The 14,913-nt window shown below is 47.3% G+C and overlaps 2 protein-coding genes across 2 annotated transcripts in view; one reads left to right on the forward strand and one right to left on the reverse strand.

Moving 5' to 3' along the window:
- Positions 1-9,280, forward strand: part of LOC111867472 (protein bowel) — a 21,391-nt gene extending 12,111 nt beyond the window's left edge. The window contains exon 3 of the mRNA XM_023857376.2: positions 8,305-9,280. Within this exon, the coding sequence (XP_023713144.1) occupies positions 8,305-9,046 (742 nt within the window). The 3' untranslated portion in view covers positions 9,047-9,280. The remainder of the gene's footprint in view (positions 1-8,304) is intronic.
- LOC111867471 (ATP-dependent DNA helicase PIF1) overlaps positions 1-14,913 on the reverse strand; it is a 112,227-nt gene that overhangs the window by 29,353 nt on the left and 67,961 nt on the right. The window lies entirely within an intron of this gene.

A 14,913-nucleotide genomic window follows, 5' to 3' on the forward strand; every position in this document is an offset into this window, starting at 1 on the left:
AGCGAAGAGGCCTCGACTTCACCGGGTTCAATGGGGAAGTGACAGGCGGCGGTTCTAGCGGAATGAGTTCGAAACTCGGCGGTTGCAGGAAGTTTGAAACTTGCGTCCTTGGTATTGAATCAAGACGATTCGCTAGACGGGTAGCATGCATCATAGAAATGAAAGAAAGGCGACCGTTTATAGGAAAGTGTTCCGGGTTTTGATCCATGGAGCAAAAAATATCGGAATTAAATAGGTTCATATGACGTCTACTGGAACGACTCGCTCTTCGTGTGGTCTGTTGGCTGCACGTTGTCCACAGGGCGACGGATCTTATCATTACGTAAGGAGTCTTCTGCAGAAGGAACGAGTTAAGGTTCAGAACTCCTGCGTTTTGTCCTATGAATTAAGTTGTCCTGAAGCACAGATGTCAGGTACTACCGAGGCCGAAAAAATGAAGGTCATTTGGGATGTGACACCGTCCAGTCCGGTAGAGCGATACCATAAAGTGTGATAAATGCACGCGTGCACAGGTGGCCTGTGTCATCGTGTATCAAGTCTAGGAGTAATCCATATGCTGATATTAGTCTTCCATTGAATGTCATTTTCGTTTAGTGGGGGTTGGAGTCCAACTGAGTCCACTCGGCACGGCGGCCACTGATTGACCTATTGTAGCCTACCCCGGGTGATTATGATGATGGAGAATTTGGTGGAATGAAAATTGGCAGGGGAAGCCGAAGTACTTGGAAAAAACCCGCCCCAGCGCCTCTTTGTCAACCACAAATTTACAAATACCGTAAACTCTCACTGATCGAGATTAACTGGGGGGAGATCATCCGGATTAGTGAACCAAAAGGTAGCCCCAAAAGACAGAAACACTTAGAACACAAATAAATGGAAAGTTCAGTGATACATGTGGTGCTGATGAAAATAAATAAAAGAATAACACTGTAGAGCCTTTATTAAAAAAAAAAGAATACTTGTATTCATCGATAGAAAACATAAGTTGAACGTAACGCTGCAGGTTTGAAGAAACTTGTCAAGTTTTGTCTGAACAGACAAGTCTTTTAAAGTATGCGCTCAGCTGTGAACAACATTTTTCATGTTTCGATCCGGATTAGCGAGGGTCTATTGTATACTTTGGGCCGCTACCATCCTACAGGAATGGGATGAGAGTATGTGAAGTGGATTCATCTGGCTCAGNGTGACTCGTCTGCTTTTAAAATATGTGCTCAGCTGTGAACAGCATTTTTCATATTTCGATCCGGATTAACTGCAACCGGATTAGCGAGGGTCTGTTATATACTTTGGGCCGCTACCATCCTACAGGAATGGGATGAGAGTATGTGAAGTGGATTCATCTGGCTCAGGATAGGGTCAGTGGCAGACTGTTTTGCTAATGAGCCCGTGGGGTCATTTAGGTATACAGGATTTCCTGCCACCCGCGACTTGCCGTCAGAACATGCCGGAGCAAGATTGGGATCTGTCAGCAAATACTGGAGTGGTGGCAGTGTACAAGCGAGGTGCATGTTGACGGAGCGAGGGACGCGCATACCTCAGCGTACGGATTCAGAGCGAACCCTAATGGAATGCAGCCCGCTGCGCATGGCAACACCGCAGCGCGTGGTTCTGCAGCCAGACACAGAACTCCCTGCCACCCAGTTCAAATCTCGCTCCAGGCTACTATCAACAGGGATTGTTCATCATCGTGATCACAAAATGACTGTCATTGTCGGTTACCGTGCGAGCCCCAGAACATGAACAGACCGACGAAGAAACGGGACCTCCTTACCGATCCTTACTCAGTCATCATGCCTACTAATATGACGTAATTTAAGTATATGGAATAAGGAAATTGGAACGACAGAATGAATGTATAATGGGTGGGCCTTCTTCAGTGGTCTGTTGTGCTTGGGAACGACAGAAAGTTGAGATAATAGTCCTGAAGAAATTCGGATAAAATGATATGAAGTGTACTGCATTCTGGGATGCGACACTGGTTGAAGCTTACTGACGCTTCGGAGGAACACATTGCCTTTATCTTCAGGATCGAAGAGAAAACCAAGCAAGCATGAAGCGGACCGTTGGTCGCCCCCGTAGTTTAATATTATACCCTGAAGATAGAGACAGTATATTCCTCCGAAATGCAGATGAACTTGTACCAGACTGCACGGCGTCATGTTTAGTCACCGCTGTGAGAACTTTAAATGTAATATTGCTCGTAAGTTTTTTTTTTATTTCGCTTAGTGGGGGGTGGAGTCCAACTGGGTCCACTCGGCACGGCGGCCACTGATTGGCCTATTGTAGTCTGCCCCGGGTGATTATGATGATGGAGAATTTGGTGGAATGAAGATTGGCAGGGGAAACCGAAGTACTCGGAGAAAACCTGCCCCAGCGCCACTTTGTCAACCACAAATCCCACTTGACGAGACCCGGAATCGAACCCGGGCCGCCCCGGTGGGAAGCCGGCGACTAACCACTTGAGCTATGGCGCGGCCTTTGCTCGTAAGTTCCTCGCGAAACCTGACCTCAGAACACAGACCGAGGATGTCTTAGAACTGGGTGCCAAAAGGGAGTGTCAGGGGGTTACAGAAAATTCCACAATGAGAAGTTTCATTTTTTCTTTTTTTGAATTGTTTCATTTTTGGTCCGTTACACTATCAGTCACAAAGTCAATAAAAAGTCCGTCGAGTGTAACAACTTGTAGGTCACTTCTTTATGACGTCTGCCGGATACATTCTTGGTAAGAGATCACTTGAAGGTCTAGGCACATAATTTTCAGATTGAGTAAACTGATTGTGACACATTGACACAATTAGATTAGACTATGTGGGGATAGGGTTCAATTCCCGGCATGGGCAGGGATCTTTGTCTTCGTCATCACGTTAAAACTATATATGAATTTCCTAAGATAAAGCAACCAGAGCCTGAAACACATCCTATGTGCGCAGAGCACAATATTTATGTATGTCCTGACGGTTATCGAACACGGGAGCTCTGACCCCGAACCTACCGACGATAAATTTAGTCGCCCAGCGCCGTGCCGTGGCATGAGTCGCGCTCCGGGGGGGCCTGACTTGCCGACACCTGATCCGGGGAGGCGGACCGCGTAGAAATCATTCATTGTCCTGTGTTCACATTCAGCGGTCCGCGACTGGTGTGTCCCCGATGTGAGTAATGGCTGGGGAAGTTCTCTTGCTACAGCGGGCACTCAGCACAGCACAGTTAACTCATTAAGCACTACGCCATGAAGGCGTATGATGGAATGGATGTATAGATCCACATGTTCTTGATCTCGGCACTAGCTGGAGGTGAGTGATCAGCTTCACGCCCTGGCCCCTCTGCCCCCGGTACCCATTGGATAAGAGGTTGGGTGGGCCCCAGAGCTGGTCTGGACGATGTGGAGAAGAGACAATTCTTGACCCTACTGGGACTCGAACTCCAATCCACAGTCGTCCAGGCCGTATCTGGTCGCTATACTGAATACGCTATCGCAGCTACTAGTGTCCTTAGGACATTGCTGAGTAGCGGGGACAAGGAGCGGTCAGAAGATCACAGCTTCTTTGTTACAACCATCGACATTACCGATTCCAAAGAAATCACGAAAAGGAAGTGAAGAGGAAATCATATCAAGACCTCCATAAGGTTATCTGATACGAACCGCTAGCTCGTCTGACAGACCGAACTAGAAAGCCTATCTATTTCATTTCTCTCTTTTTTACAAGGGACATAATAAAATCATGAAATATGCCACTATGTACGGTAGGCATCAATTGAATTGAGTAAATTTCAGTTGCTTAATTTGACAAGGAAAGCAGCTACAGTCCAGGCATTGAAATTTTAAGGAATGGCGGAAGCCCGAAGGACTTCTTATTCTGATTACTGGTTATTGAAAAAAAAAAATTGTAACCCGCTGCGGAGTGACACAAACTTGTAGCTAGAAAAATGAAAACGACTGGGAAAGCCTCGCGGATTTCTTCAGGGCCTCGTGTGAGCTCATTAGACGGGCGAAGCGCTATGTGACGTCACAGAGTTCGGTAACCGGTAAGTGCTATCTCTGCTGAGAGACTCGTGGCAGGCGCGCACGCTAATGGCCACTTCCTGTCGTTCTCAGGACCCATGATGTGGAGACAGCTGAATCCAATCCGCAAAGTTAGATGTTTTAGGGACCTCGGCAACCCACGGCAGCATTTGATCCTCATTCTCAGTCTCTTGAAGATTCATTTTAATATTATCCCACATTTTGGCCTTCCGAACTGTCAAAAGGAAATCATTGTAAGTAGTGAAGTTCCAATTGCGTTATGTGTAACGGTGAAATATAGTTCTTAAAAATGAAGAACGAAGTCCGCTAATATCGGTGTTAGAAGCCCCAGTGCTTGACTCAGCATGACGCTACGTCCTGCGGTGAAGTGGAAGTATAGGTCCACTCATTCTTAACCTCTGTACTAGATGCAGGTGGTCACCTTGACGCCCCGGCTGCTCTACCCCCGCTAGCCAGTGGATACGGGGCCAGCCTAGACGCTGTGGAGAAGAGAAGTGTCTTCTGGGACGTGACGCTGTGTAGTGTGGTAGAAAGGTACCAACGTTTCGGTGGTATCTGCTGCATTGCACGCTGAAGGTGTATGAAGTGTGTTCTCTACCAGACTACGCGGTGTCAAAACCCAGAAGCCAAAGTCAGTGCCGTGGGGAGATCCCATTGAACAAGGACACAGACACAGCGTTGTCCCTGGAGCGTGAGCGCAGGTTTTTGTTGCGGCGGTGATGAACCTGTGTGTGGTTCAAGTCTCCAGGCAAATGCCGCATAGGACACGGACGTTTCCGTCATCCCACCAGCCGACGAGTGTGAGATACCGGCCGTGACGTCACGACCGTACAAGGACTAGGGAGACGGGCGATAAGCTCGGGCCTGTTCCGCACTGCACATGCTGTTGTCCTGTAGCCTTGAACTTATGTTGGTCTCGGGCTCTCATATGCTTTGAGACCCACTAACCCCGGGTTGCTAAGCAGCCCACACACACAGGTTTTTCCCCCGGGGTTAAAGCAGCCGGTGCGTGAAGCTGACCACTCCATCCAGCGAGCGAACCTCTTCATGACGCGCAGAGACTTAACCGTTCTGTTGGGAAGGGGCGCCCCTCGCAGTAATCAGCTGGGGTGGAGGGTGCACTGGACGAGAAACACGAGAAATTGCAAAATGGCGTCTGTTGGTAGGAAAGCCTCGAGGGAAGCGGACCTGTTGCAAGAAAAAGGCGTAGATGGGGAATCCATCTTAATAGGGTGTGAGGCTTTGGGTTACATTCAGTTGGCTTAGTATAAAGTCTGATGCTGAGGTTTTGTGAACACGGTAATGAACCGCAAGGTTATTTAAAAAGCGAGGAATTTTTGTACCCGCTGAGCCACTATCAGCTTCTCATGCACTGTGTCTTATGAAGTTCATGGGGTTACGTGAATCGCAGAACTGCGTCGTTATCCGCGGTTCTGTTAAATTCGCTATTGAAGCGTTCGCGCTGCCTCCATGTTTGCTACGTTGACCACCAGTCGCGTCGAACGAGAAAGGGAACATGGAATTCCAGCAGTCGCCCGTTCTTTATTCCCTTTGCATTGTACGTAAGATTAAAAGACAGTACAGTATTTCAATATCCCCCTTATAAACCTGAAGGAAAGAGACAACTTGGAAGACCAAAGAGCAGATCGGTGGGCACTATTAAACCAGATCTTAATATGGTGAGAGAGCTTAGATTGCATTCAACTGGCTCAGGATAGGGTCCCCTTGTGGGCTCTTGTGAACCCGGTAAGGATTCTACGGGTTACATAATGGCGGAGAGTTTATTGACAAGCTGAGCGACTGTTAGTTTCACAGAGATACTGCTCCATGAAATTAATTGTATAAGGAACTACGAAAGCATGTCTAACTTCTATCATACTAAATTTAATAAAAATCGGTCAGTTGGCTGGGTTTCAGTCACTGCTCTCGTTGTGTCCGTGGGAGCCGCCGCTGGACCCGCTGTGACGCCATGTCAGGGCTGCCACCCACTCCATGCATAAACATAAATCCTTTGTTACCGGGCGCGTTCACATACCGACCGAGCTGTCTGGAGCGCTTCCCTCTGAGTATCAGCGCAGCCTGGAATCAAGGAGCCGAGAGTTCGAGCCCTGATACATTCGTGTCAATGTCTTGCTCCAATTACGAACGTCAGGCAGGTTGAAGTGGCTCCACAGGCAGCGGAATGCAGNTCGTTTCCGAAATTGTGAACCGTGTGTGCCAACCACAAGCTGGCCTCAGACAGACAAGGTCCTACTAAGTGACATGTAAATTTCAGCTCGCGGTAGCGTAGTTGGCTGAGGCACTATTCTACAAGCCGCAAGGTTGCGGGTTCGAGTCCCAGTCACGCTAAGGCCCTGAAATCGAGTCAGCCTCTAACAGAAACGAGTACCAGGAATCTTCCTGGGGGATAAAGAGCGGCCGGCGCGTAAGGCTAACAACCTTAACGCCATCTTTGAGCCGATTGTCTAGATAATGTGGGACCCTCAACGTCAAACAACCCTATGGGCCTTTACGGCCTGTTACAGGGATAGCTTTACCTAAGAGAAAACACCTTGTATTCGATTAGAAAGAATCGTACGAAACACTTGAATGAAATTGCGCAGAGATCTGAATTGTTAAATAATGCGGTGCATATAGTTACCACAAGGCTCTGCATTGTTAGACAAGATGGCTAAAGAGGCACAAGATTCTTTATTTCCATTGCTTCTAAATACGCCACACAAACGCTTCACTACACCCTGTCTAGAAGTAAACGCAGAGAAGTCGTGTCTGGTGATCAGAATGCCTGGACACACACGTAACACAGACAGCTGTGGGACTGTGACAAAGTTAAAATATTTGGGATCGATAGTAATTAATCAGAAGTTGATTCAGGATGAAATTAAGAGCACACTGAATTTGATATTGCTTGCTATCATTTAGTTCAGAATCTTAAGTCTTCTCGTCTTCTGTCTAAAACCGTAAAAATTAAAATGCACAAAACTATAATTTTTCCTGCGGTTTTGTATGGGTGTGAAACTTGGTCTCTGACATTAACGGACTGAAGGCATTTGAGAACAGAGTGCCGAGAAGAATATTTGGGCCGAAGACGGATAAAGCGATAGGAGATCGGGGGAAGCTGCATAACGAGGCACTTCATACCTCCTACTCCTCGCCAAATATAATTAAAATAAGCAAGTCAAGAAGGATGAGATGGGCAAGACATGTAACACGAATGAAGGCAAAGAAGAATGCATATGGGATATTTGGAAAGCCAGAAAGAAAGGGGCCACTAGGATGTGAAAGAACTGGATGGGATAATATTACAATGAATCTTAGAAAAATAGGATTGGGTAGTATTGATTAGATTCATCTGGCTTAGGATAGGAACCGGTGACAATATCTCGTGGTCACTATAATGAACCTTCATATTCCGTAAAATGTAAGGAAATTCTTGAGTGTCTGAGCGGCTGGTACATCTCAAGAAGGGTTCGGTTCCATGGAGTTAGTTGTGTGGTGAACTGTCGAAGTACAAAACGGCCGCGGAATATAGTGGCCAGTTGGAAAACTGTTATTTGTCAGTGAAGAACCTGTACCATAAAGTTCGTCGCTAGGTTATGGTTTCGACAGAACAACAATACGACACATTTTGCTCAGGTCTGAATTGTCTGGTAAGACAGGACTGAAAAACGAAGCATTTTAATCAGGTCAGAAATTGTCTGGTGAGACGGGACTGAATAACGAAGCATTTCAGTCAGGTCAGAATTTGTCTGTTGAGACGGGACTGAATAACGAAGCATTTTAATCAGGTCAGAAATTGTCTGGTGAGACAGGACTAAATTATAAAACATTTTACTCGTCAGAATTGTCTGGTGAGACGGGACTGAATAACGAAGCATTTTAATCAGGTCAGAATTTGTCTGGTGAGACGGGACTGAATAACGAAGCATTTCAATCAGGTCAGAATTTGTCTGTTGAGACGGGACTGAATAACGAAGCATTTCAATCAGGTCAGAATATGTCTGGTGAGACGGGACTGAATAACGAAGCATTTCAATCAGGTCAGAATTTGTCTGGTGAGACAGAACATTTTACTCGTGTTAGAATTGCCTGGTGAGACGGGACTGACAAGACTAAAGCACAGAACATTTTAATCACGTCAGAATTGTCTGGTGAGACAGGACTAAAGCACAGTACATTTTGATCATGTCAGAATTTGTCTGGTGAGACGACAAAACATTTTAATCAGGTTAGAATCTGGGGAGTCAGGATGTGTTTACGATGCATTCCGATCTCTGTTGCAGGTACATCCACTCAAAGGAGAAGCCGTTCAAGTGCGGTGAGTGTGGCAAGGGGTTCTGCCAGTCGCGGACGCTGGCCGTGCACAAGATCCTGCACATGGAGGAGTCCCCACACAAGTGTCCGGTGTGCAGCCGCAGTTTCAACCAGCGCTCCAACCTCAAGACACACCTGCTCACGCACACCGACCACAAGCCCTACGAGTGCGGCTCCTGCGGTAAGGTGTTCCGACGCAATTGCGACCTCCGACGCCACGCCTTGACGCACACCGTGGGCGATGTTCCCCCTGAGGTGCTGGCGGAGACGTCGACCCGCCCTGAGGCGCCACCACCCCCGCATAAGGAACCATCACCGTCCTCGCCCGAGCGCACTCCCCCACCTCGGCGAAGTTCTCCTCCCCCCACAACGCGCTGTCACCATCACGATTCATCCTCGTCCTCATACACGATGCGTCCCCAGCCGCCTCCCGACACCCCGCACGTCCCCCATCTGCAGATACGCCGTGATCTGCATAGGTCCACCTCAGCCACTGTAACGAGTCTGGAACACATTCCGGGCCCTAGCATGGGACTCGGTATATTCCGGAGGAAAGTGCCGGAGCCTCCGGATATCCGTGTCCGTAGCTCGCCCTCAGATCCGGGGCCGTCAACATCGCGAGATAAAGGGATCACACCCACAGTCAGACCGCAGAGGAACCCGTCTACCAAGATGCATGGCTTCAGCATAGAAGAGATAATGCGACGCTAGTGCCACTCTTGTTGACACGTGTGCGGACTCCAGAACGTTCTGTTCATGTTGTTGTTGTTGTTGTTTCCGATCTCAAGGTATTACAGTAGAATAGAGATATGGGCGCGATGTTGCCAGCACAGCACTCACGTAATGTGAGATGTAGCAACGCCGCCTCATCGCGCCCTACACGATGTACTAGAACCGTGAATAGGATTATGATAAATACAATAAAAAACGTTGCTTCATTTTTAATTTGGCCTGTACCATAAATCAGACCGTTGTGTCCAGCTTCTATCATTCCATCTAGCTTCTTCCCCCCCCCCTTTGCTCACAGATCCTGCTCCGTCCAGTGTCCCTGGAGGCTCGCGCATGCGTGCAGTGCGGCTTAACAAGTTCTACGGCCCCACCCTGATGTAGTTTACATATGTAGAGCAGCCTCAGTGTTGCCAACTTATGAACAATGCACAGCACGTTAAGGTTGGTATCTATTTTGAAACTGAATGACATTTGGCTTGAGTTATGTTGCGAAACGAGCCTTCGCCAGTTTTCTCGGAATTTTATGAGACTGCTGTCTCTCTCTAGGGATGAGATGTTTTCGTTCCGATGCAAAAATGTTCTTGCCTTGTTTCGATGTTTTGTGTAATATACTGCGGTACATAACGCGTCCCTCGAAATTGTACATATTCAATTCATTTTGAAGTTTGAGGCGCTCTTGTCGGTAAGTGTAAAGAACATGTTCGTGTGTGATATGACGCCGTGTATATTGGCACATCCTCACCAGCCTTTCCGAAGAACGTATTACCTTCATCTTCACGGTAGAATAATTCTAAGCACGACGTTCCTACTAAACCCTGTTTACCATTGTACCAAACTACACGGTATCACAGAATCACATACACCTTTATGCTTGTTTGTTAATGACATTTGTCTCGGTAGGGCCAAGAATATTCTCTATGTCATTCAGAGCGGCCGGGGCGTGAAACTGAACACTCACCTTCATCTAGTGTAGAGATCAAGCAGACTTGATCTATGCATCTACTCCTCCGTACGTCTTAATGGCGGAGTGCTTAATTAGTTAAGCATAGGGACTTTATTCTCTTTCCTTTATCGATAAACGTACGCTACAAATTCCATTGGCTACCTGCCTGAACTTGCCGATCATCTTGAACCTCTGTGTTCAAATAAGCGTGTCTAATTTTAATAGGAGTAGGTAAATATTTCGCCTTTACATGGTCGTTATAGGCCAACATCAGTAGGTACAGCCAGCGCTCTAAAGGAATTGCCGTCTGATCACAGAAGGACATTTCAGTAGTTACATAAAGTAAAATTAAAAATGAACACAGTTAAAATAGGTTGTGAATATTACGAGTTGATGGTTAACGCACCTTGCAATATGTTGAGAAGTCTTCCTGAGTAGATACAAGGATGTAACGGTGACCCTTGTTCCTGTTGTTGGCTAAGTATGATTCTATTCGCGTTGTGTTGTACGTTGTGTGTGATCCAGTGAAGTGGTGGGCTTCATTTGTTGGAGTATACTGTTGCTGGTCCTCGCCAGCACAGTTGTCCCTGTGATGCCATGTAGTCTGTTCGGAGGAACCTACTACCCCCATTCTGAGGGTTGCAGAGCTGCTTATTTGTTCGTCTTATTCTTCGGCAGTGCGTTTCTGCGAAACCAGACCTTAGATGGCTCAGTCAGTGAGTGCCCTGTTAGACCGAGCGGGCTTGCACCCTGCATAGACAGCTGAGCCAGCGCAGCCCGACTGCAACTGCATTCACAGCTGTATGTCTCCTCTACGCTGCGCACTGGCTCAAGCGGTTCGAATCTCGGCCGAGACAGTACTTCTGTTTCGGCTACTACCGCTTCCTTCCCCATCCCTTCCAAATGATGGCTCACTTATAAACTATTCGACGCTATACACCGTCGCTAAATAAACCATTTCCGCAGATCCCTGTGAAGGACGGCCATATAGAGTCCCCGGAAATTCGCCCTTATGGACTCAGTACTCAGCTCCCTGACAAACACTGAGGCGAACATGTCCCTTGATACAATTTCGGTGGACGCATCATTTTCTCTGAAAGCTTGATTACGGGGAACAGACGCTGCGTCCAACTTTATTTTTCAAAGAGTCGAAGGCAAAGTTATGTTAAGACCGTCGGTCAGTGGACCAGTCTGTTGGTGTGAAGCCCCCATCCGGCCCCCAAAGTCAGATTTTTGTTAGTGTTGGACAGTTGCGGGTTTGTTGATATGGGGCGCCTTCACTGTTGAGAGGATGGGTCTGTCGTTTACATTTGCTGCTGACCCTCGCCAGCGCAGTCATTCTTGGGTCCTAGTCTCACGGGACTTACGACCATATTTTAGTGTCTTTAAGATTCGAGACTCCCCAACCCGGAGGGTCAGGTCCCCTATTCATACCCCCCGAACAAGGTGGCCCGGTTATACCCCCAGGCACTGGGTTCCCTTTTCGCTGCCTCCTACGACTCGCATGGCTACGGTGGAGGTATTCGAATCTGCCTCCACATGGGCTGTTTAAGGACCGAATCTCGTCTAAATATTATATAAATTCAGTTCGTGCCTCACAGGAAACACATTACGTCTCCGCTACAAACCCACCCGGTTAATGCAGTTTGGGGAAACAGTTGCTGTTTAGCGTGAGAACCGTACGGAACACAAATACAGGTTATGGACAGAATGCAGAGTTTTGGTATATTAAAGTAATGATTAACCATTGGACTTTAAAAGATTAACCGCATCTTCCGCGAAAATTATGCGCCCATCGACATTTTGTCAAAGGACATATTTGCATCTGTGTGTTTGAAGGAGTCCGTAAGCGCTACTTGCGAGACATTCTGCAGAGCCAGGCACTTTCATGATCAAACACGGTATTACTGACAGTGACCTTCGGTGCACATCGTCCTCACGCGCTGAGCTACGAATCCTGTTACGTGTCTCTATTTGATCTCCCCGCCTTGTACTTGGCTGTCCGCGCGGTCTGTGTTTCAGTACTACCTGCATTTTGGCGACGGGACACGGGCTGCAAGACCCATGAATCGCGGCACGATTCCCGACACAGGGCCATCCAGCCGGGGCACATATCCTGAGGAATAGAGCGATCCGGTCCACTCACCTCCATCTAGAGCCGAGGTTAAGATTGGTGTAGCTCTACCTCCACACCCCTATACGCCTTCATGGCATAGTACTTAATTATTTAAGCATAGAGACAACTTTACCTTCATTTTGCCTCTACATTTCATTCAACTTACTCAGTAATATTCGCCTCATTCTGTAAGAGGAGGACGGCTTTAATGAATAGCTTTTTAGAATGGGAAGACACTCGCGGTCAGCACAAAACCAACAGGCCGACGAGCCACTAGTTGCACGCCCCCATCTACATATCGATAGTAAAAAAAAAAAAAAAAGTAAAGCTATCCCTGTAACAGGCCGTGAAGGCCCATAGGGTTGTGAGATGTTGAGGTTCCCACGTTTTCTAGACAATCGGCTCAAAGATGGCGGTAAGGTTGTCAGCCCTACGCGCCGGCCTCCCTTTACCCCCAGGAAGATTCCTGGTACTCATTTCTGTTAGAGGCTGAGTCAACCCCAGGGCCATAGTGCGGCCGGAAGGATTAGGTCAATTGAAAAAATCCAGTGACCTCATCGAGATTCGATCCCGCGACCTTACGGCTTGTAGCATAGTGCCTCAACCAACTACGCTACCGCGTGCCATCATATATCGCTAGTGCCGAAATATAAAACTTGTGTTAATTAATTACGTATTGAAGACAGTAAACACTCGCTAATCGGGATTAGTTTGGAGGAGGGTCATCCGGATTAGTGAAACAAAATGTAGCCCTAAAACAAAAACTTAGATCGCGAATAAATGGAAAAATAATTGATATAAGTAGTGGTGGTGAAAATAAACAAAAAAATATATAACTGTAGAGCCTTTATTTAAAAACTATATAAAGACAATACATTTATTCATCGTAAAAAGACTCAGAAGCTGTACTTGTTTTTGAACGTAATAATATAGGTCTGAAGGAATTGTCAAGTTCTGTCTGAACAGACAAGTGGCTCATCTGCCTTCCTAAATGCCACGCGTCTTTTAAAGTGTGTACTAAACTGTGAATAACATTTTCCATATTTTGATCCTAATTAGCGAGCGTTCGCTACAATATCAGGGGCACATACACAATACACGCACAGATATGACATGGTAAATACAGCGGGGGGGGGGGCAGGTTTTCTTGTGGACTAGTGTGATCGCAGTAGAGGGGCAGCCAGTTGCAGCAACGAAAGCAAATTGCGTTTACGAGGCGAGGTCAAATGGTGGAATGTTTCAGAATGTTTTGTCTTCCCGTCTGCTACCCAAACCCGTAAAAACGAAGCTATTCAAAACGGAACATTTGCCTCCTGTTTGTCTCGCATTGAGGGCACACAGGCTGGGGGTTGTCTGACCACGATGGGCGGATGGCCCTGCTTGGCCGACGTGCACTTCGAAGGCTGGAATGCATCTTAATGTTACGTATATTTAGATGTTCAATTCCCACCTCAAATAAAACACACTTCATCTCCGTTACAAAGCCCAACCGGTTAATGATGTTGAGGGAAACAGTCGCTTTTTATTTTGAGAATCATATGAAGCACATAAATACACTGTGTGGGCAGAATTCGTAGGTCTTGAATGTTAAGGGAGGTGGTAAGTATAGTTACCGCTGTGCCTTAACCGGCTAGATGACAGTTCAGTGGAAGTTTCAAATGCGTTGCTGTGTGTGATTGTATACAGCGCTAAATTTATCCATGTATTTACGAAAAATGCGGAAAGGCCAAGGTTTTGATGCTGTGAGTAGTAAAAGTGAACCGATGGAGGCGGCAGGCGGTAAATGGCAGAGGATGGACACCTGTCGCGATGCAGGCCAAGGTTTCTCGAGGGTTGTAGAACCAAGGTTACTTAACGACGCTCTGGGTAGCTCTAATTTTGTTGCATCATACAGTAGAGACATCAGTATGCAAAGTGAATGATGTGGGCGTGAGTGGGAGGGACTGAGCAAAACCATAGAAAAGCTCGAATAAGTAGCAAGTCTCCGGACCGAGATCAGAACCCAGGAGCTGCAGAATACGAAACAGGAGTGCTTCCCGCTTCTCAGCGGTATGCGACGATCGGGCAAGCGACCGGGGCGTGAAGCTGGCCGCTCGGCTTCATATGGCTCACTGGAGCAGGTGGAACCCGCTATAAATAAACATGAGTAGCGGGCGGCAGGAACCTGCCCCCGGCAGAACCGGCGCAGAGGCCCACACGTTCATAACTTCTCCGTCTCACCGTGTGAACGTCCCAACCTCTTCTCATAACGGCTGGCTCTCCTTTTGGTGATATTAGCTTATTTTTCTGACAGCGTGCCCACAGATTCAACGTACGCAACCGGGAATCACATCATCGAGTACTTCCGATGGCCTTGGCAGCTTAAGTACAACTTTTTTAACATTATCACACACTTTCATACGACATTTGAACTACCTCTGCTGGCCAGTGAACTAGTAGTCACGATTCATAAGTCTCGACGAGTAGACGAGCTGCATCCGTCAAAGTACGCAATGCGATTGAAGGCCGCGTGGGGAGGATTCCACTCAGACACTGCTGGGAAATAAGTGTACCGCAGTAAGGTCGCGAGTTCGAACCTCGCACGATGTATACTCACGCAGGAGGGACTGACCCTTTATCCAAATGTGTAGCCTATAGGATTCTTTGTTTCAGAATTAATTGTGAACCTGAACGGGCCAGGACAGGGGATACAATCAGAAAGTTTTAATTTCGGCTCCCATCAAGCGCTCTTTGCTCTTGCACAAACAACACGAGCGCGGGGGTGGGGGCGGCTTCTGCTTCCTGTGACGT

The sequence above is a fragment of the Cryptotermes secundus genome, unplaced genomic scaffold (genome assembly GCF_002891405.2).
Source record: "Cryptotermes secundus unplaced genomic scaffold, Csec_1.0 scaffold843, whole genome shotgun sequence".
Classification (NCBI taxonomy): domain Eukaryota; kingdom Metazoa; phylum Arthropoda; class Insecta; order Blattodea; family Kalotermitidae; genus Cryptotermes; species Cryptotermes secundus.